At 44.9% G+C, this 21,194-nt stretch overlaps 1 protein-coding gene across 1 annotated transcript in view; it reads right to left on the bottom strand.

The window, feature by feature from the left end:
• Positions 1–21,194, bottom strand: part of LOC129696502 (transient receptor potential cation channel subfamily A member 1-like) — a 100,634-nt gene that overhangs the window by 27,560 nt on the left and 51,880 nt on the right. Inside the window, exons 11-19 of the mRNA XM_055634477.1 lie at positions 19,713–19,813; positions 19,317–19,486; positions 18,447–18,611; positions 15,798–15,912; positions 14,464–14,630; positions 9,110–9,200; positions 6,950–7,009; positions 6,764–6,862; positions 2,758–2,828 (exon numbers count right to left, since the gene is read on the bottom strand). Coding sequence (XP_055490452.1) covers positions 2,758–2,828; positions 6,764–6,862; positions 6,950–7,009; positions 9,110–9,200; positions 14,464–14,630; positions 15,798–15,912; positions 18,447–18,611; positions 19,317–19,486; positions 19,713–19,813 — 1,039 coding nt within the window. The remainder of the gene's footprint in view (positions 1–2,757; positions 2,829–6,763; positions 6,863–6,949; positions 7,010–9,109; positions 9,201–14,463; positions 14,631–15,797; positions 15,913–18,446; positions 18,612–19,316; positions 19,487–19,712; positions 19,814–21,194) is intronic.

Genomic DNA, 21,194 nt, shown 5'->3' on the forward strand with positions numbered 1-21,194 from the left:
TAACTGGATGAAATTAATCCCAGTTCCCCAAATAACTTTTTTGTGGCTGTTACAGTTTGTTTGGCCAAATCCAAAGTTTTTGCCCATAATGAGTATGTCATCTAAATATGCCATGACCATGTGTATACGTTTCCGTAGAAACGCTTGGGCTGGTTTCAAATTTTTTGTGAACAGCCTGGGCTAATGATAACCCATTTGGCAGTGCTTTGTACTGCTAGTTGTTCCATCCAGTTGAATTTAAGTAACATCTGTGGTCACCTCATATAGGCACTGAATAGCAAGCATCTTTTAAAATTGATGCTGGCCATTGAAGTGACCTTTGGGAATTAATAGTTGAGCAGTAGCAAGGGTATCTATTTTGTCAGATCTATGATGATGCGATGACCATCATCTTTTTGTTTTTGATAGATATATTGGACACGAATTTTAATGGCTCGTGTTGAGTTTTCTCAATTACACCTTTTATGTAAAGCCGTTTCAGTTCAGCTTGCGCTTTTGATTTCCTTTATCAGAAAGCACGAACATTCGGTTCAGTATATGCTGAACTGGAGGGCTGTACTTGTGTATAAACTCCGTTGTATATCCCTGGATACCGCTTAAGATGTAGGTATTGGTTGTTATCATGCTCCATGCATTCAGAAGAGAGTGTAATCTCCACCCCCTGTTTGTAGGGAACCAGACCCACCTACCTCCATGTTACTTGTGGCAGGTTTACCTTTTTGTAGGTTCTTCGCTGTTGTTGTAGCGCTGGGTCTGGATTTACGGTTTGGTTGGCGTTGGAGGTCCCGCATCTTCTAGGAAGGCCGGCCTGGGCCATGGCCTTTAAAAGACTCATGTTTTGAGTACCGGTCCTTCGAGCTTTCACCAGTTCTGCTGGTGGGTGCTTGGGGGTGCCAGTAGGTTCTCTTGTTCCTGCACCCCCTGCACTCTTTCTTCTGTGGACCCCTCTTCCAGGTCAGCCCAGAACTGACCCGCAGTGCTCCCTTCTGATGGGGTAGAAGCACTGTGCAGCCCTGAAAGAGGTACTGCTGTGGGTTTATCATAGGCCCACAGTGACCCGACTCCATCTCCCGGAGTCTGTCTCATTGGAGCAAGGCTCCATACATCGCTTCTTCCCGCTCCAGCGCTCTCGGGCGCTGGCCGCCGGCGGTTATGCAAAGTCGGACTCCTCTGAGTCCACGACCTTGTTTGTTTTGTGTCTAGCCTTTACCGCCCGGCCGCATGGATCTGGCCGGTGCGGAGGCGACATCGGGCACAGCTGATCCCACTACGGGTGATCCAAGTGCCGCTGGCTGCTGCTGGCTGCCCGCTGTTCCACGGTCTTCCTTCTCCAGCTTTGTCCTTCCTTCCGTGGAGTGGATATGGCCGGTGTGGAGGACATCTGGCACAGCTGATTCCATCTAGCCCACCAGCTTTGTCACAGCCTGTTGTTTCTGCACCTGCAATCAGCATAGAAATGCAAAAAAGACCGCAGCTCTTACCTGCAGGTCCAAGTTGTTGCTAGGGGTGAGCGTCATTCCAACCCGTCTGCTGCCGTTATTGACTTGTCAAATCAACGGCCCTATTTGAATGGTCTCCCGCCCGGCTGTGGTGTTCTGGCCGGTGCGGGACCAGGTCAGCACTGCTCTCCTTATAATGGGAGTTAACGTGCCTATGGCGGCTGCTGCTGCCGGCTGCCTGCGACTCCGCTGTCTTCCCCAGCCAGCTTTACTAGCAGCACTATGGAAAGTCCTTTGTCCAGCTTCCCCTCCTGTCCAGACCCAGTGTGGGGAAACATTAGTTTTTGCTCCCTCTCCCACCCGTTGCGGGAGCGAGTCGGGAGCGAAAGTTGGGCACAGCTATTCCTATTACGGGAGCCGACTCCGGTCGCAGCTGTTGTCCCCTGTTGCGCTTACTCCACCTGGCTTAGCCACAGCATGAGCGCGATCTCATTTTGTCCCCTAATTTTAAAAAGGGGGCAGAGCACTAATACAACCCACTGTTTTGTAGGTTGTTGGCTCCGTTTTGCTCCACCCGTATGGGGTGAAGTTGGCACTCGCTCCCGTTATGGGAGATAGTGGTGCCGACTTCCGTTGCTGGCTGCCTGCTGCTGTTCAGCGGCAGCTCGGCAGCCTTCCTGCAAACAAGAAGAAAGGTAATGAAATCTCTTACCTATTCCGCAGCCCCAGACCCATGTAGCGTCGGTCCTTGGGGCTGTTGTCCGAGTTGTCGGACTGTCGGCTCCGGAGTACTCCCTTGTCGGCGTTTTCTCCCGGAGCTGAAGTCGCACAAACTCCCGCTAAGGGAGACTGTCGTGCCACCGGACGTTGCTGGCTGCCTGCTGCTTGCAGACTCCTCCCCCGCCAGCTTTCAACATCATTCTGTAGAAAAAAGGTAAGTATGGAACGATGTTCCCTTACCTTACTGTTGCAGGTTCGAAACCCTGCCGTTCGGGAGGAACGTCCTTCCTCCCGGCAATGACGAGTTGCAATGCGTGTAGCGCAAAATGACACGCATGCGCCTGGCGGGCTTCTTCACGTAGTCACTCACGTGACTCCGAAGTAAAATGATAAATTACTCCAGTTTAAGATTTCAGCAGGCAATATAAATAAATGCATGTATGGCAACATGGTAAAGATTACTTAAGTGCATCTAGAATAGGCATATAATTGTATATATCACAGTAGCATACTAGCATTAAATTTCAGTTATGAATTGAATATGCAGATTATCCATGACATTTTGATAACCAGTTTGCTTAATCTACTAACTGCATACCATTTCATTTTCAGAAACTCTTTGCAAACGGGATGATTCAAAAGTTCAACTTGATTGAAGTGTATCATGGCCTTAACAAAAAGGATAAAATCAATTTTAAAGTGAGGTAAAGAATGGTATGCAAAATTTGTATTTATGTACAAAGAAATAACAAAATTATCTGTTTGCACATTCTCCATGTGACCTCGTGGGTTTCCTCCAGGTGCTTCAGTTTCCTCACGCATCCCAAAGACATGTCGGCCTGTAGGTTAATTGGCCAATGTAAAATTGCCCCTAGTGTGTAGGAAGTGGGTGCAAAGGTGGGATAATAGAGAACTAGTGTGAATGGGTGATTGATGGTCGGCATGGACTTGGTGGGCTGAAGAACCTGTTTCATGCCGTATAAGCTAAACTAAACTAAACTGCTGAAGTCTAATACTATACAAACTTTAATACACACTATTCCAGAGGTGCAGTGCACAGGTGCTTTACAACTTCAGGAATTGGCAGCATCTCAATAGTTTATGAAATGATCTCAGATTGGAAACACATTCCAGTTATTTACAATGCATGCTGAGATGTTGTCTCAGAATTTCCATGATGCCAGTAGGACTGTTGCCACACCACTGTCGTGGTTGAAAATACAGCAACCTAAATATTTTGTTGCATCTTTGGTATCACCTGCTTGTGGACATTTTATGTCTTCCACACAACTCACTTTCTTATGTAGCGTAAAGTCATTCTCTGCTTATATTTGTTGGAGTTCCTGGGCCTTAGCACACAGCTGCTGCGACTCTTCCTCCATTACGATTGCAAAGAGCTTTCTAAATATCAATATAAATGTTGATGTGTGGGTGCAAAAAATTAAGAGTTCCCCAAAACACGATTAATAACTTCAGAAATATATGTGGGAATTTGACAGGCAGATGTTTATTGCCATAATGGGAAAAATGTGAGTAGAATATATGAAAATGGGAAGGCTGCGGCCCAGCGTTTGGAAGTAGATAGGAAAAGCAGATTGGCACATCGTCGGCACAAACAAGAGTTTTAGTTATATAGAGATGACGGGCGAATAAGCAAGTCATGCGTCGTGAATCAAAGAGATCTTTATTGTCAAAGTAAAGAGAACAACACTTAAGCGAATGGGGGAAGGTTGATGCGGGGCTCATACTTATACTAGGGCACATCCCTATACCTCGTGACAACTCCTCCCCGCTATTACCCAGTCACGTGACCCTACCCCCGACTGCCGATAGGTTGCATAGTAAGTGTCCTAACCATTGGGTGGCACCATAGGACTCCCCCCCCCCCCCCCCCCCCCCCAGAACCTGAGGCATGAAACTGAAAGGGTAGACGAACGAGGCGGCCGGACCTTGTGCACACATCCCCCCCCCCCACAGGGGACACTCCCGAGGAAGGCGAAGGCAGGAGTGGGCGGGACCATGGACGCCCCAGACGACGAGGCTGGCTCATCAGTACAGGTTGACTCGGGTCGACATGAGTAGGCTTCAACCAAGCCACTGACACAGTCTAACGCCGACTCCGCCTGTCAAAAAAAAAAGTTGTAAGTCCCCGCTGCAGCACCCAGAAGGGCTCCTCGTATGGCCGCTGCAGCGGCGTGCAATGGACGTCATGGCACAGGAACACACGGAACAGACCTGGAGAGCAGATGGAATGTGGGAAGGTACCACCCCATGGCGAGACATTGGAACAGGAGCAAGTGTGCCCACCTTCTCCCGTAAATGGACCAACACAGAGGAGGGCGGCTCCTGCGACCCACGCGCCGCCGGAACGAAATCCCCAGTAACCATACACCAATAGGGATTGGGCCCGGAGGAAATCTGCACCCAGCAACGGCTGGGAAACGTCGGCCACTGTAAAGATCCAGGTAAAATGGCTGGGGCCAAGGGAGAGTGGGATCAAGCGAACCCCAACGTCCGTATGGAGCAGCCACTGACTACATTCAGAGAAGGTCCCCGCTTTCCAAAACGAGTGTCGACTCCAGACGGGGGATAAAACGCTAACATCTGTGCCCGTATTAACCTAGAACCGTCGTCCTGAGTGTCGATCCCAAGTGTAGAGGCGATGTTTCAGACCGACCGCCGCAGCGACTACTGATGGCCGATCCCGACATTTCCCGGGTACGAGCAGGGTGAGTGGCACTGACGGGCTGCGGGACCCCAGCGCTGGTGGTAGTAGCAGCACTTCCCCTTACAGGAGTTGTTTCGGGACAGGCAGTGCAGCTGAACTCCCGATGGACGCAGGGCCTGGTGTCTGGGCCCTCCAAGGCACCTCCAAGGCACCAAGGCTGAACCCAAAGGTCCGCAAGAGCATGGCTTTCAGGCCATCATATTTGTCCTGATCCGGTGGCATGCATAGGTGAGTGACCAGACGATCGGCTATCTCCAGATCCAGCGCGCCAACCATATAGTAATACAAGGTGTCATCAGCCGTGATGCGTCGAACTTGAAACTGGGCCTCGGCTTTTTGGAACCACACCTGGGGTTGCAATCTCCAGAACACAGGCAGCTTCAGGGAGACAGCATTCTGCTGGGCTGCATTTTCAGCGACCTTGGGCTGTTAAGGTTAATCGTTGGCTGCAAATATCGTTTAAATCCAAAATGCAATGATCCCCAATTGGATCATTGGGGTCACCAATATGGCAGGTGAATAAGCAAACCATGCATGGTGAATCAAAGAGATCTTTATTGTCAAAGCAAAGAGAACAGCACACACGCAAATGGGGGAAGGTTGACCTGGGGCTCATACTTATATTAGGGCACACCCCTATACCTCGTGAAACCTCCTGCTTTCACCTCATGTGACCCTACCCCCGACTGCTGAGGGTTTGCATAGTAAGTGGCCTAACCACCAGGTGGCGCCACAATACACACACACACACAAAAATAAACAATACCAGGGCAATAATATCAATAATAGTCTATGTAGTTCAGAGGTTATTTGAATTTGTAGTGTTTAATAGCTAAATGGCTGTAGGGAAGAAGCTGTTCCTGAACATGGACTTAAAGTTTTCAGGTTCCTGTACCTCTTTCCCCTGGACTCAGAGCTTTAAGGTGAGAAATTTGAAAGTTTAAAGGAGATGTGTGGGGCAAGTATTTTTAATACAGAGACTGGCGGGCACCTTGAACATGCTACAAGGAGGTGGCGGGAGTAGGTATAGATTGTGCCATTTACGTGGCTTTTATTTGGCCAATGGATAAGGAGGAATATTGATCCTGTGCAAGCAAAGGAGATCACGTTAAATTGGCATCATATTTGGCACAGACATTGTGGGCTGACGTGCTAGTTCCTGTACTGTACTGTTCTAAGTACTAAGTTCTATATGCCTGGTTTTGCATACAAAATCTGAAAGGCTTTGCCCACCATGACACTGGCAACGTTTAACAGATCAGAGTATTCAAGAGATAGTTAGATTTAGCTCTGAGGGCTAACGGAATCAAGGGATATGGGGTGAAAGCAGGAACGTGGTACTGATTTTGGATGATCAGCCATGATCATATTGAATGGTGGTGCTGGCTCAAAGGGGCGAATGGCCTACTCCTGCAACTATTTACCATGTTTCTATATTTCTATGTTTCTTAAGTACTATTCCTTGATTGTGGAGGCCAAGTCATTGTGTATTTTTAAGGCAGAAATTGACAGATACTTGTTTGGTAAGGGTGTCAAGGGTTATAGGAAAGCAGGAGAATGTGGTTGAGAGGGAAAGATTGATCAACCAGGATTAAATGGCAGAGTAGACTCAATGCGCTGAATGGCCTACTTCTTCTCCTATGATTTATGAACTTATAAACCACAACAAATGATAACAATCAGATCCCAAGTAAATCCAGAATATTTTCTTTACTATGTATGGAATTAACTATTATATCAACGCAGCTACTTTCCTATTAATTCCATGTTTTTGAAGAGAAACTTATGGTTGAGTAGTATAGAAAGACTTTCTATATATCGAAATCCGTAGAATATTATACTTAGCTACAAAATATCAAATCTAAAATGTACTTACATTTAAAGCTGCAAGTGGTGTATACACAATTTGCTTGTCCTCTTTTACAAGTTTCTTATACGTAAGTGGACATTGTAGATATTTGAAGTTATATTCAATCTGAATGGTAGAAATATATAGTTAGGGCTACAGTATGTCATCATTATAACAAAGCCGATCCCAGATGTAGATAAAATATTCACTTACCGAGAAGTCAGTACTTTTCTTGTCTTCTGAGGATTCTGTCATACATATGTCCAAAAGACCCTTAAAATAAACAGAAAATGTTCCTAACGAAAGCTGTACTTTTTTTCAGGGTAGCACCATACCATTATCACAAAAACGGTAACTTACAAAAAACGTTTTAAAATAATGTAAATAAAAACAATGAAATACAAAGGAATTTAGATAAGTGTGATGTGAGGGGGTAAATAGAACAATAAACTAGGAGTGTTAGGGAAACCTTATGTTAAGAAAGAAAGAAAGATTCTACACAGGCATCTTATGAAACAGTTGACCATTAATGTTAAATCTGTAACATTACAGACTGTGTTGTAACATAGGAAATGAGCGGAATAAGAGGGAAGGGAAAGTATGGGATCAATTACGGCAATGTCACAAAATCCCAAGGTATGTTCATTATCAATTTGTATACAATTTTAAATGTGTTATCAATTTAAAATGCAGAAAAGTATTAAGAGGCTAAAGTTATCTTTAAAATTAGCTGTGCTGTATATCTTCCAAAGTCGCCTTGCAGTAAACATGCATAAAGAAAAAGCTTCTGGCAGATTAGACTTAGTGTGGAGCACATTTTTCTATCCAGCAATCGTATATGAATAGAAAGACAGAGCACATTCTAAAGCAAGAAGATGGTGTTTTCATTCATCAAGGTCACCTCTCTGACCTTCTTTGGTCTAACTTTACCTCTCCATTTAATATTCACATCATTGCTCAGATTCCTCAACATCCTTGTTTCTCTCCATCTCTCGAAGGGTTCTGAGCATGGAGTGAATCGCAAACTCTCTGAAACTCTTCCTCTAACCTTGGCCATGTCCAGGCTCTAATTTCAGGACCTTGTTTTATAAACCTTTTTGACTTTATCTCAAACTCTTCCTTTAAAATATTTCTTCAATTCTACCTCATGATCAACTTTTCGACATCTGCTTTAAAGTGGCTCTATGGAATTTGGTGCAATTTAACAATACCATTAGAATTCAGGTGGTATACAAAAGCAACTTGTTGTTGTTGCTCTCTGCAAGATTCTTGCCAAATGTATCGCTGCTGAGAGCTCAACCCATTTTCCTGTGTTAGGGCAAATTAAATATACAGACTATGTAGTCAGTGGTATCACAGCCTGCTGCAACAGTCTCACTGTAACAGCTTACATTCTTCAGCAACTTCCTTACACAGTTAAGCATTGACGTTGTAGAGATAATAAAATTGAAACGTCTTTTGAAACCCTAACAAGGGAAGTAAGTGGAGCAGCAAAAAGCTGATGTTAATATTGCCCAATAATCAATAGTGAAACGTTTAATAATTTCTCTATCAAACCAGTGATTTTGTGTTGATAAAGTTTACCAAGACCTACTCACTTGCTGTCAAATATATTTGGAGGAGACCGACAGAATGTTATACAATGGTGGCTGATGAATAAGTGAAACATTGCAAAAATGAAAAGTCAGTGGTCACTGTATGTCGTCAGCCTTCATTTTATGTCCACTAACATCAGAAAATGAAGATAAAAACACATTCAAATCTTGACCTCATCGTTGCTTTTGTAGAGTTGATGACTATTCTCATTGGGTATTAAACATCTTCATTGATTTTGCCCTGAACACAATAGATTGTTAAACTTTAATAACACAACTTTATGGATAGATTTTCAATTTGCCATCTGGAATAAAATTGACACTATAGATTTGAGCCTATTATATAAAAAATGGCTAGAAATAATTTATGGTGATCACTGAAATCACCTGCAATTATCCAGAAGAGTCATTATTTAACATCACCTTTATAACAACGAATTGACAAGGAACCTACTCCTTGAACAAACACTCATTTACTAGACTTGTGTATTTGCTAGAAATGGTATTCAGCATACACATACCTCAAAAAACTGTACTCTTTGCTTTTAATTTATAAACAAAGGATTCTGTGCACTAGGTAGAAGATGGTATTTTACCATAGGGAAACTAAAGGTAAACCTATAGCAAAAACATTTAAATGGTTTGATAAAATCAGTGAACAGTCTAACTAATAATACTGCATCACATGTTCATAAGCTTTAAGAGCAGAATTGGGCCATTCGGCCCATCGAGTCTACTGTGCCATCCAATCTCAAGATAAGTGCAGAAATGGACTTACAGCAAAGGATTCTGGCAGGTGTTCAATCATTTCCAATAATGGGCACTGCATTGCAGAGCCATGTATAAAGGCTTGTACAGATTCATCAAATCTAAACAGGAAATGTAAATTTAAAAAAAAATCAAACTGTGAATCCCATGGAAAATATATGGATTGTGACATGCATCTTTGAAGGAGTTATTCTGTACTTGGTCAGAATAATTCACTCTAAAGAAGGGTTCCGACTTGAAATGACATCTATCCATGTTCTCCGGAGATGTTGCTTGACCCACTGAGTTACTCTAGCATGCTGTGCCTTGTTTTATAAACCAGCATCTGCAGGTCCTTGTTTCCACATTCTGATCTTGGTATTCACCCATAGAGAATTACCTATCAAAACCCTCCTCACCCATATCAACCTATCACCTGCCAGCCTTTGTCCTGACCCTCCTCTCCTCCAGCTTTCATCCCCCACCCCTACCCCACCACCCCAAGAAGGGTCGCAACCTAAAACGTTATATAAATGTTCTCCCGAGATGCTCCAGCAATTTGTGTCTTTTTTGTAAACCAGTATCTGCAGTTCCTAGTTTCTACTTAATGTTAATGCAAGTCTCATCCACTCATTCTTGCAGGACCTTAGTTTAGCCAACATTTCCAAATCATCTCTCAATTAATTTTACTTCCTTTGCTTTCACTCAACATCACCTGCATTCAATTTACTACACACAGTAGATCTTACCACCCAGAACTTTCTTTAAGTTTCTATAAAGGTCATAATTTGGACCTGCTGTGGAGGAAAATCTGGCTCAATATCTTGTTTTATCAATGATGACATTTTGGCATACTGCTGCAACATTTAAATTTGTTTTAAACATTTAGGGATGATATTTAACTAAATAAGTGATAAAACGTAGAAACAAGGTAAAGGATCCCGACCCAAAATGTCACTGATCCATGTTTTCCATAGATGCTGCCTGACCTGGAGAGTTAATCCAGCACTTTGTGTCTTTTAATAATAATAATAATAATAATAATAAATTTTATTTATGGGCGCCTTTCAAGAGTCTCAAGGACACCTTACAAAAATTTAGCAAGTAGAGGAAAAACATGTATGCGGAATGAAATAAATAGTAGAGACATGACTAGTACATAAATTAAAGACAGAATTCAATTCAAAACACAATATGAGGCAATTAATGCACAGATGAAAAGGAAGGGGGACGTGGGGCTAAGGATAGGCAGAGGTGAAGAGATGGGTCTTGAGGCGGGACTGGAAGATAGTGAGGGACACGGAATTGCGGATCAGTTGGGGGAGGGAGTTCCAGAGCCTGGGAGCTGCCCTGGAGAAGGCTCTGTCCCCAAAACTGCGGAGGTTGGATTTGTGGATGGAGAGGAGACCGGCTGATGTGGATCTGAGGGACCGTGAGGGTTGGTAGGGGGAGAGGAGGTCAGTGAGATATGGGGGGGCCAGATGGTGGAGGGCTTTGTAGGTGAGGACCAGGATTTTGTAGGTGATCCGGTGGGAGATGGGAAGCCAGTGGAGTTGTTTGAGGACTGGAGTGATGTGATGCCAGGATTTGGTGTGGGTGATGAGTCGGGCGGCTGCGTTCTGGACCAGTTGGAGTCGGTTGATGTAGGTGGAGCTGATGCCAAGGAGAAGTGAGTTGCAGTAGTCCAGTCGGGAGGAGATGAAGGCATGGATGAGTCTTTCAGCAGCGGGAGGTGTGAGAGAGGGTCTGATTTTGACGATGTTGTGGAGATGAAAGAAGGAGGTTTTAATGACATGGCGGATGTGAGGCTCAAGGAAGAGGGTGGAATCAAAGATCAAGCCAAGGTTGCGGGCCTGGGGAGATGGGGAGACAGTGGTGCCGTCGATAGTGAGAGTGGGGTTATTGATTTTGCTGAGTGTGGATTTGGAACCTATGAGAAGGAATTCTGTTTTATCGCTGTTGAGTTTGAGGAAGCTATGTTGCATCCAGGTTTTTATAACTGACAAACATGAGTTGATATGGGAGAGTGGGGGCTTGTGGGGGGATTTGGTGCCAAGGTAGATCTGGGTGTCATCAGCGTAACAGTGGAAGTCCAGGTTGAAGTGGTGGAGCATCTGACCAAGGGGGAGGATGTAGATGATGAAGAGGAGGGGGCCGAGTACGGAGCCTTGGGGAACACCTTGAGTGACAGTGGCTGTAGCAGAGGTGTGGTTGTGGAGAGAGATGAAGTGGGATCTGTTGGAAAGGTAGGAACAGAGCCAGCTGAGTGCAGAACCTTCAATGCCTAGGTCCCCAAGTCTGGTAAGCAGGATGTTATGGTTCACTGTATCGAAGGCTGCACTCAGGTCGAGGAGGATGAGGATGTTGAGGGAACCAGTGTCAGCAGAGGTGAGGAGGTCGTTGAGGACTTTGAGGAGAACAGTTTCTGTTCTATGGAGGGGGCGAAAGCCAGATTGGAGGGGTTCAAGTAGGTTATACGCAAGGAGGTGGGAATGAAGTTGTGCCGCAACGATACGCTCCAGGGTTTTTGAAAGAAACATGAGGTTTGAGATTGGGCGGTAGTTAATGAGAGAGGAGGGATCAAGACCAGGATTTTTTAAGATTGGTGTGACAGCAGCAGTTTTGAAAGCGGAGGGGACAATTCCTTGGGACAATGAGGAGTTAAAGAGATTAGTGAGGTAGGGCAGAGAACAGGGAGGCAGGACTTCAGCAGGGTAGTGGGGAGATGGTCGAGGGAGCAGGTAGTGGGTTTGGAAGAGCTGATCAGTTTGGAGATTTCAATAGGGGTGACCAGGTTAAACTGGGAGAGGAAGCAGTGTGGAGGAGGGGTAAGGAGGTCAGTGGAGATGTTGAAAGGAGGGGCCTTGGTAGGTGGTGGAGTAGATGCTGGGGAGTCGGGTACAGGGGATAAAGATTGATAGATGGTGCTGATTTTATCAGCGAAAAAGTGGAGGAATGAGTTGCAGAGATCCGGAGTAGAGGTAGGGAAAGTGTTGGTTCGTGGCTTAAGGAGGTTGTCCACTGTGGAGAAGAGGGTTCTGTGGTTTAGGCAGGGGTCGGTGAATATGGAGGAGAGGTAGGCAGATTTTGCAGCAATGAGGGCATCTTTGTAGGCAATGAGGTGGGAGTTTGTAAGCTTCATGGTGGACTGTGAGAGATTTCTTTATGAGTCGTTCAAGTCGGCGACCAGTCTGTTTCAGCTTACGAAGTGCAGGTGTGTACCAGGGTTAAGATGTGTTGAAAGTTATGGTTCTTGTTTTGAGGGGGGCCAGAATGTTAAGGGAGGTAGACAAGGTGGAGTTGAGATTGTTTGTGAGATCATCAGGTGAGATATGGGTTGAGTCCAGGGGGAGAGTGGTGTAGAGCAGGTCAGAGAGATGGTGGGGATCGATGGATTTTAGATTACGGAAGGTGATTTCTCAGAGGAAGCGGGGACGAGGTGTCGGAGAAGGGATGGTGAATCGTATAAGCTTATGATCAAAGAGGGGGAAGAGGCATGGATGGAGGTCGAGTACCGGTTGATTTGTGGAGCAGACCAGGTCAAGGATGTGACCTTTGTCATGGGTGGGAAAGGTGACGTGCTGAGTGAGAGAGGAGTTGTCAAGTAAAAAGGCGAATTCAGATGCGAGCTTGCAGGTGGGGGAGTCCATGTGAATATTTAAGTCACCAAGTAGCAGCAGACGTGGGGAGAGGGATGAGGCAAGTGTGAGGAGTTCAGTGAAGTCAGATAGGAAGGAGGGGTTTGGTTTAGGTGGCCGGTAAATGAAGATGACTGTCATGGAGGAAAGGGTTTTGAAGGCGAGGAATTCAAATGATGCTACTGGGGGGAGAGTGAGTTCAGTGATCGGAAAGTTCTGGTTGAAAATAACAGCGAGGCCACCTCCATGGCGGGAGGGGCGGGGTTTGGAGATGTAATTAAATCCAGGTGGGGATGTTTGATTGAGGGAGAAGAAGACATTGGGTTGTTGCCAGGTCTCAGTGAGCAGAAGGAAGTCCAGAGTGTTGTCAAGGATTAGTTCATGGAGGGCAAGGGCTTTGTTGTTGAGCGACCTGGTGTTGAGGAGGGCAAAGTTGGCATTGTGAGTGGGTGGAGGGACGGGGGCAGGCTGGAGAGATCTGAGGTTGTCCCGGTTGGCAGTGCGTGTGGTCAGCTGGGATGGGGGGTGACGCAGTTGAGGAGGGGTAGAGCGTGGTAGTGAGCAGATGGATGGAATAGAATGTCTGTGGTTGAAGTAAACAAGCTTGCGTCGAGAGCCTCTGTGGATGTAACGTGGTCGACGTAGAAGTCTAAGCTGTTTAATGACTGGGATGCAGGATGGGATGTTGAAGAGACCAATCAGTTGCAGAGCATCGATTTGAGCATGATGAGGTTGTCTCTGAGGGTGAGGGTGCAGAGGGGTGTCCAGCAGAGAAGGTGAAGAGGGGTGTCCAGCAGTGAGGGAGCAAAGAGGTTGTCCAGCTGTGCAGATGCAGCGAGGTGTCCAGCATTTAGGGAGCAGATAGGTTGTCCAGCAGAGCAGGTGTAGAGATATTCCAGCGATGAGGGTGCAGAGACTATCCAGCAGTGCAGGTGCGGAGAGGTTGTCCAGCGTCGATGGTGCACAGGCACAGGCAGGTAACAGATAGGCAGGTAACAGACAGGTAACAAAAGGGGGGGGGGGGGGAACGGCGGGCGGAGAAGCGGCGAACAATCAACTCCGGCGTCCTCTCCGGGCAGCGTGCAGGGTTCTAGCGGTTCTAGCGTGTTCTGGTGAGCCACGCTGGCCAAACCCACCCGCCGAACAACTGTGGCGCCGATGACCGGAATGCGCCCCAGTAGGCCTAACTCGCCCCACAGGCCTCCCAGGGAATTGCGGAGAAGCGGGGTGGTGAGGCCTGTCTAGGCCAAAGGAGCCTCAGCGGCAGCGGCGATGGGAGCCTCGACTACGGCAACGTCATCCTCAGCAGTGATGGGACCTCAGCGGCAACGAGGATCTCAGCAGAAACGGAGCATCAGCGACGGGAACCTCAGTGGCGGTGGAGCGTGAGGCATAAGAGGAGGTGAAGACAATGGGTACGTGGCGTGGGGGTACCGCCGTGAAGAACAATGGAGGACCCGGCGTGGGGGGAACACCATGAGGGACGGTGGGAGGACAAAGGGGGACCCAGTGTGGGGGAGGGGGTGGGAGCACTGTAGTTTTAGAATCCTCTACCGAGGGTTTTTGTTTCTTGGTTTGTTTGTTGCGGTTCATTCTGGTGAAGGCGCTGTGCACACGGCAGCCAGCCAACAGTCGCTTGTCCTTTTTTTTCACTTTTTTGGTGTGTGTTGTGACTGTTGGCAGACCAATTTCCCTCTGCGGATGAATAAAGTTTATCACATCATATCGTATTGTATCACATTCATACCTTTCGTTTTGAACAACAACTAAAGTGGTATCCGTTCTTTTATTGTAAATTGCCTCGTGTAGAAAGGAAGCTTCATTCTTGTTCAGTACGATCGCAGCTCCCTGGGCCAGCAATAGGCGTACTGCACTATTATGTCCTCTTTTTGCAGCCAGGTGGAGAGCAGTATTCTTAAAAAGTGAGCAACAAAAGACATTTTTGAGAATCACTTTCTCTAGAAGAAAAGCATAATGCTACTCGTACAACTGGAATGCATGGCTATCTTTACAAAATGCTGATCCAGTGCAGTTTGAAAACTTTATACTCATTTTTTTTCTTTCCAAATAGGCAAATTCTTACTAAAGATAATTAGTTGAAGATTAATTAACAAAAAATAAATAAATAATGCTCTATCATTTCCACAGCAACATTACATATTGACTCCTTACAATTAGTATTAGTGATATGCTGGGTTCATTTACATTTTTAATCAACTAACAATCATCACATTGTTAAATTGTTTGGTTAAGGTGACAATTGGCATGAAGTAGGTGGTACTATAGACTGTATCCAATGTTCCTCCCACCCCATTCCATCCGCAAAGATGAGCTGATGTTTCTTCCTGTATTTCATCACATGGAGCAGCAGAATGCACCATAATATTTGATGCATCTTAAATCAATACATTTGTTAAATTAAATACCCTGTGGTTTTACCCTCGTCGTCTGAAAACCAAACAAATGTAACTTTGTACTAGAAGTGCAGCTGTAGTTTTATCATAAACACTTTGTTATTTGTGGTCAGTGCTTTTTTTTAATCCTCAAAAAGATGCTGATATGACAATTAATAATCATGTGTGTCATGTAGCTGGAAATAGATATAATGATGTTTAACATTTAGAGGTACCATTACAAAAAAAGCATTGTTTGTGCCCATAATGAATCAATGCATTTCTTCCAATTAAAAAATGTCTGTTTGCACATATTTTTACTTTACTTTTACTGAATCAATTACTGGGCTCTTTCACTAATTATGGTACCATCTTATAATTGGTGTTAACTTCTCTTAGGATATCTGGTAACATGATGAAAATGAAGAAGGTGAAGCCAAAGGGGGCAGAGAGAGTTGAACAGGTGGAGCAATGAGGGGAAAATGAGAGCCTAACTTGTGAAGGAGAAGATTTAGATCAATAGGGCCGGGATTGCAAACAACAAATTCAATTAAGGAAGTACTTTTGGTTTACAGAGCAGCAGCATTGTTCAACAAACATATCATCCTGCCTATTGACCAAAATAAACCAAGTAGCATGGGCTAAGTAGATCTGCCTACAGAAAACAAAATAAAATGTATTCACTCACCCCTTTTTCGTCCACTTGATCAAGCAGAGATATATTACCTTGTAGTAATACTTCCATTGTCTGAGAGTGGCCTCCAAGGGCAGCATAATGCAACGCTGTCCAACTCTTGTAGTCACTTCAAAGGAATGAAAAAAAGGAAACATAGGAAGCAAAACTTAGAAATTTCATGAACTGAATTCATACCTATTAAATATATTGATCGTGACAGAGATAGTGCAGGGAACACATTGATCCTACAGGTTTCAACAGCAGAGCGTCAAAACATCTTCTAACATTCCCATTAGGCTTCTGGACAAAGGGATAGGCTTGTTCATTTATGAAAAGATAACGCACACCAGCAGCAGAAGGCTACTCTTCGGTTACTGCATTCTTGGAGAGGAGGCAAGTGGAAAGGACGGTGTACTAGTAATAAGGAAGCTATTGACTAGCAATTGCAACATGAGATGGCAGAGGTCGATAGATGGCCCATTTAGCAATTGGAAGTCAGGGTGGCTTATTTCTGGGTGCACAAGCAAGTGGGTCAGTATTAACCTGTTCACTGCCAAGTTTTTTTTTGACCGTGCCCCGAGTATACTCGGGAGTGGCACTGTACAGGTTAATCTAGTATCTGTTGACACATGTTTCTGTTCATTAAGTAACAAGCATAAAGCTATCATTTGTGGCCCCTTTAATTCACCGATTGATCATTGCCTTGGATTCAAAGGCCCGCACGCCATTTTCCTGGAAATGTTGGTTCTCCTCTCTCACTCCTACCTCCAATTCACTCCATAGTGATAGGTTATACTCAAAGGTGGCCTCAAAGGAACATTACACAGGTGAACTTGGCAATCTCTTCCACTGTCATGGCAAATTATCATCAACAACCTACAACTGAAAGATACCCTGTAGCAAATCTACACAAACTACATTGATGTGCATTATTCAATGGATAATCCAGATGTGACAACAAGATATAGACAAGTTGCCGCCACCATTAGTAAAGCCAACATTATCCCAGGAATTACCTACTACAGTTCAAGGTCCATGATTTCAGAGAAACCCTTGCCAAAATTAAACTTTTGAAAGAGAGTACTCACAGAAAAAATGTCCACTGTCTCTTTTTAATCTGCACAGAATTTCCCATGAAAGATGAGTCCATGCTGACTATCGATCACCTGTTCACATTAGTTCTATGTTATTCCACATTCGCATCCACCCCCTACACATTGATGGCAATTTACAGTCTACCAGGGGCGACGCACAATTGGCAGCCCCGCCACCAGTCTGTTTGTTTTATTGTCTTTTTTTGTTATTTTTGGTCAGTTTAAAAAGTTTGTATAACTGTTTTCTGGCTTGTTTTATGTGCGGTAGTGGGAGGGGGAGGGGGAAACTTTTTTGTCAATCTCTTACCTTGCCAGAGATGCGATTGTTTTCTGGGTCGTATCTCCGGCCGCTCTGCGGCCTAACATCATGGAGCTGGAGGCCTCGCTCGGGATTGACTTTGAGCCCCACCGCGGGGCCGTGGACTTACCATCGGAGCTGACCTCTTGCTTGGGATCGCTCCAACCATGGCCTGTGGACTTTACCATCGAGAGCTCGCAGTCTCGGGTAGAGACCGTAGATGTCGGGAGCTCCAACGACACAGAAGGTTTGACATGCCCTAATCTGGTGGTCCAATTGCATGGATGCAGGAGTGATCGCCCCGACGCGGAGGGCCTGAACGGCGCCAGCTATGGGAGTAAGATCGCCACATCTAAGCCCCCGATTGGGGGAGAACAAAGAAGGGAGCGATTTAACTCTTTTTCGCCTTTCATCACAGTGAGGAATGTGGAGGAGTCACTGTGGTGGATGTTTATGTTAAAATGCATTTTGTGTGTTCCGTTGCTTTTTATTTGTATGACTGACTTGGCAAATGAAATTCCTCGTATGTTGCAAAACATACTTAGCTAATAAAGTATTATTGTATTGTATTGTATTGTAATGTCTTTGGGATGTGGGAGGAAACTGGAGCACCTGGAGGAGACCCATGCAATCACTGTCAGAATGTATAAATTCCAGACAGACAGTACCTGTACAAAATGGGCGTATACATTTTGCAAGTTATGGGCTCACTAAGTAGCAGTCCACAGCTCAGGTTCTCGATTCAGTCACCTTCCATCACTCTAATAGAATCTGGCATAACAAATTAATGAGCTTTCTATTTGGTGAAGGCAACAATGAAAATGCAGAAGAGTCCAAATGGCTCATGAGACAATGATTGACATTGTCTCTGATTATGTACAGAACCACCCTGCACTCCATTACTGAGTTTAACTCCAGCTGAGATGTTGATGTGTTGCCAGTTCAGTTTGATGCGACCCAACTTGGCAGGGCAGGTGAAAGAAGAGTAACCAGGTAGAGTGGATAGAGGTGAGAAATGGAGTGATATTGCCCTGCCCAACTCTGCCAATATCGGGGCCTATATATTTGTTATGTCCAAGAGAAGTGAAAAGTCTTTCTTTCCTCATTCCCAAAGCCAGTAGTTTGCTGCTCGTCTAGTTAATGAGTCGGGGTGGTAGAAGCTGATGTGATGTGATGTGAATGAGAAGGTGCCTCACCACTCACCATATGAAACATGTGAAGGTGCCTCACCACTCACCATATGAAACACAAAGTGGTCTCCCCACTCACCGCATGAAGAGAGCTCCTTTCCTGAGGAGTAGCTGCACCACAGCGGTGTGGCCATGCTGTGCAGCCAGCAGCAGTGGAGTCATTCCTGTCCCATCCCCTTCATTCAGTAGTTTTGTGTAACTTATATCCTGCAGCAGCAGTTTGCATGTGTTGAGCCGACCATAACTGGAATTAAAGATAAATTTGTGTCAATGATTTTATCTTTCACATTTTATTCAAGAACATCGCACAAGGAACTTACTCACTTAGGATTTACCTTGCATGCCCTTGACTCTTCTGACCGACATCACCAGATATCATTCCCAATCCAGCCAAAACACAGACCACTCTAATTCCTGACATTTGAGGCAATCCCATCTTCTCCAAACTATTCCCTGTCTTTTAGTTAAAACCTCTTAATCCCATCATATCCCATTATTCTAAGCCCAATGAACTTGATTACCCAAGTCCAACCAAACAATCAACCATAATCTATTGATTTATTGGCTATTATTATTGCTTATTATTGCAATATGGCAAACCATACCAGACATGTTCTGACCCATAGACCTCAATCAATCAGTATGGATAGGTGGAAACACCTCATCCATAACAACTCTCAACACCAGTGCCCTGCAAGGATGTGTTCTCTGTCCCTGATTATACTTCCTTTACACTCACAACTGTACGGCCAAATTTCATTCTATTTCCATCTACAAGTTTTCAGGCGACATCACTGTGGTAGGCCGAAATATGAATGATGGTGAGCCGGAGTGCAGGAAGGAGGTAGAGAACTAAGTGACTAAGTATATTTATTGCAACTTGCACAAAAATGAGCTAAATATTAACAATCAAAGCGAATGGAGATATGGGAGATATGGGAGAACCTACTTTGCTGCAAAATGCAGTGATGATTTTTTGTCTCTTGTTTTCAAGTAAAGACAGGCTTTTAGTGCCAACATTTTAGCCACCGAATCCGTTTGACCCAGTGTACACACATAGTGCAATGGGGTACAGCCATTATTATCCTTGTCATCCAGGAGTTCATGCACTTCAATGGACTGCAAAGGAATACAAAAAAAATAGTGATCAAATTGGAAATGAATAGGTGGATAAAATTACTTTTTTGTAAAAGCCTCAAAATGGCTGATAAAACTTACCCCAACAAACCTGTAATGTTAGAAAAAACTCTGAATATTTTGCTCCTAGCTGCCTTTTCACTAATAATAAAAAAATATAGTGAGCAGTCTAAAAGCTGTCAATGTGTAAACTTAAGTAAGCATTTACCTTTAAAATTTCTTCACTGAGGTTTTGTAGTCCTTTCGGCTGCAGGACAGTCAAATGAAGGAAGTTACAGCCCATGGAATTCTTTATTTTGACATTAGCTCCTAAGAAAAACATATAGTTATAATAATTATAAATAGTTTTAAAAAGGAAGTGATGTATTAAATAAAACAAAATCCTATAATGTGCAATTTCTACACATCCAAATTCCCATTTAGCTGAAAGATTCATCACCATAACAAATGTAGATGCCGGATTTGTTCCAGAGTTGATGGATATGTGTTGTGACCATTTAGCTTAACTGAGTATATGATATAATTATAACCAGTTACATTTAAATTTTATCTGCCTGTAATTAAGTGGTTGGGATTTACACGTAGCCTAAGGCGTGTTTGCGGTTGGGATTCTCGCGCAGACTCCCTCGTAGTTAGTTCAGTTTGAAAATGAATGAGGGAGAGGTCATAGCTTTCGACCATACACGAGCATGACCACGAGTGAATTGAAATGTACATACAAGAAGAAGTCTGGATGAATATCTTACTGTTTTTACTACTACAGTTTATTAAAATTACCGCTGGATAATTTAATAGTTCGAGTGAAATTATTGATTGATACAAATACATTGATAGATGCTCCTGAACACATCATCAGTGATATAACCTGGGGTCATTGGGTGTTTCGGGTCTTTCAACATCAGACACCCTCACCCAGGCGACCCAGCCGTGGTTGATCAGACCACGACTTGTGTTCAGGTGGCACTCTTGTACTTCCGGTGGCGCTGGTGCCAGCAGCCTCCACCTACAGCCCGGTATCTTTTTGTTTTTTTATTTATTTAGTTATGTTAAAAGTGTATTTTTTTGTGTTTTTTGGTGTTTTTATGTGGGGGAAGAGGGCACGGTGCGGGGGATACCGTACTTCAGCCGCTTCCTGGTGAGGACGCGACTATTATTCGAGTCGCGTCCCCCCCCCCCCCCCCCCCCCACAGCGGCCCTCTACCTGGATTGGCGCGGCCTTTCCTGCCGGGATCGACCGGAGCTCCAGCAGCGGCGGGACAGCGCTGGAACATCGCGGGGCTGGCGATGCCTTACCGGGGGTCGCCGTCTGGAGCCCGAAGTGCTGGACCTGCTGCACCAACATCATGGAGCTGCGGTTTGCGGAGCTCCCAACGCGGGCGGCGCTGACTAACAACGCGGGGTCCTGCGACTCTGCCCAGCTCGGCCTGTGGACTCAGGAGCTGCAGACTCCGGCTGCGGGAGGCGGCTGATCAGGAGGTCCGGGCCGCTGAGGAGGAAGATGCTCACCGTCGGGGTTCGGCGTCAGCGTTCCACCAGCCCGGCGTGACTATGGTGCCTTCCTCACCTGGGTGCCATTTATGTTATGTTGTGTTGTGGACTTTCTGTGTTTGTGCTTTTGTTAAATTTTTAATTCAATTTCAATTTTATTTTTAATATGTTTTATTATTTATTTATTATTTATTTTTATTAT

The sequence above is a fragment of the Leucoraja erinacea genome, chromosome 4 (genome assembly GCF_028641065.1).
Source record: "Leucoraja erinacea ecotype New England chromosome 4, Leri_hhj_1, whole genome shotgun sequence".
Classification (NCBI taxonomy): domain Eukaryota; kingdom Metazoa; phylum Chordata; class Chondrichthyes; order Rajiformes; family Rajidae; genus Leucoraja; species Leucoraja erinaceus.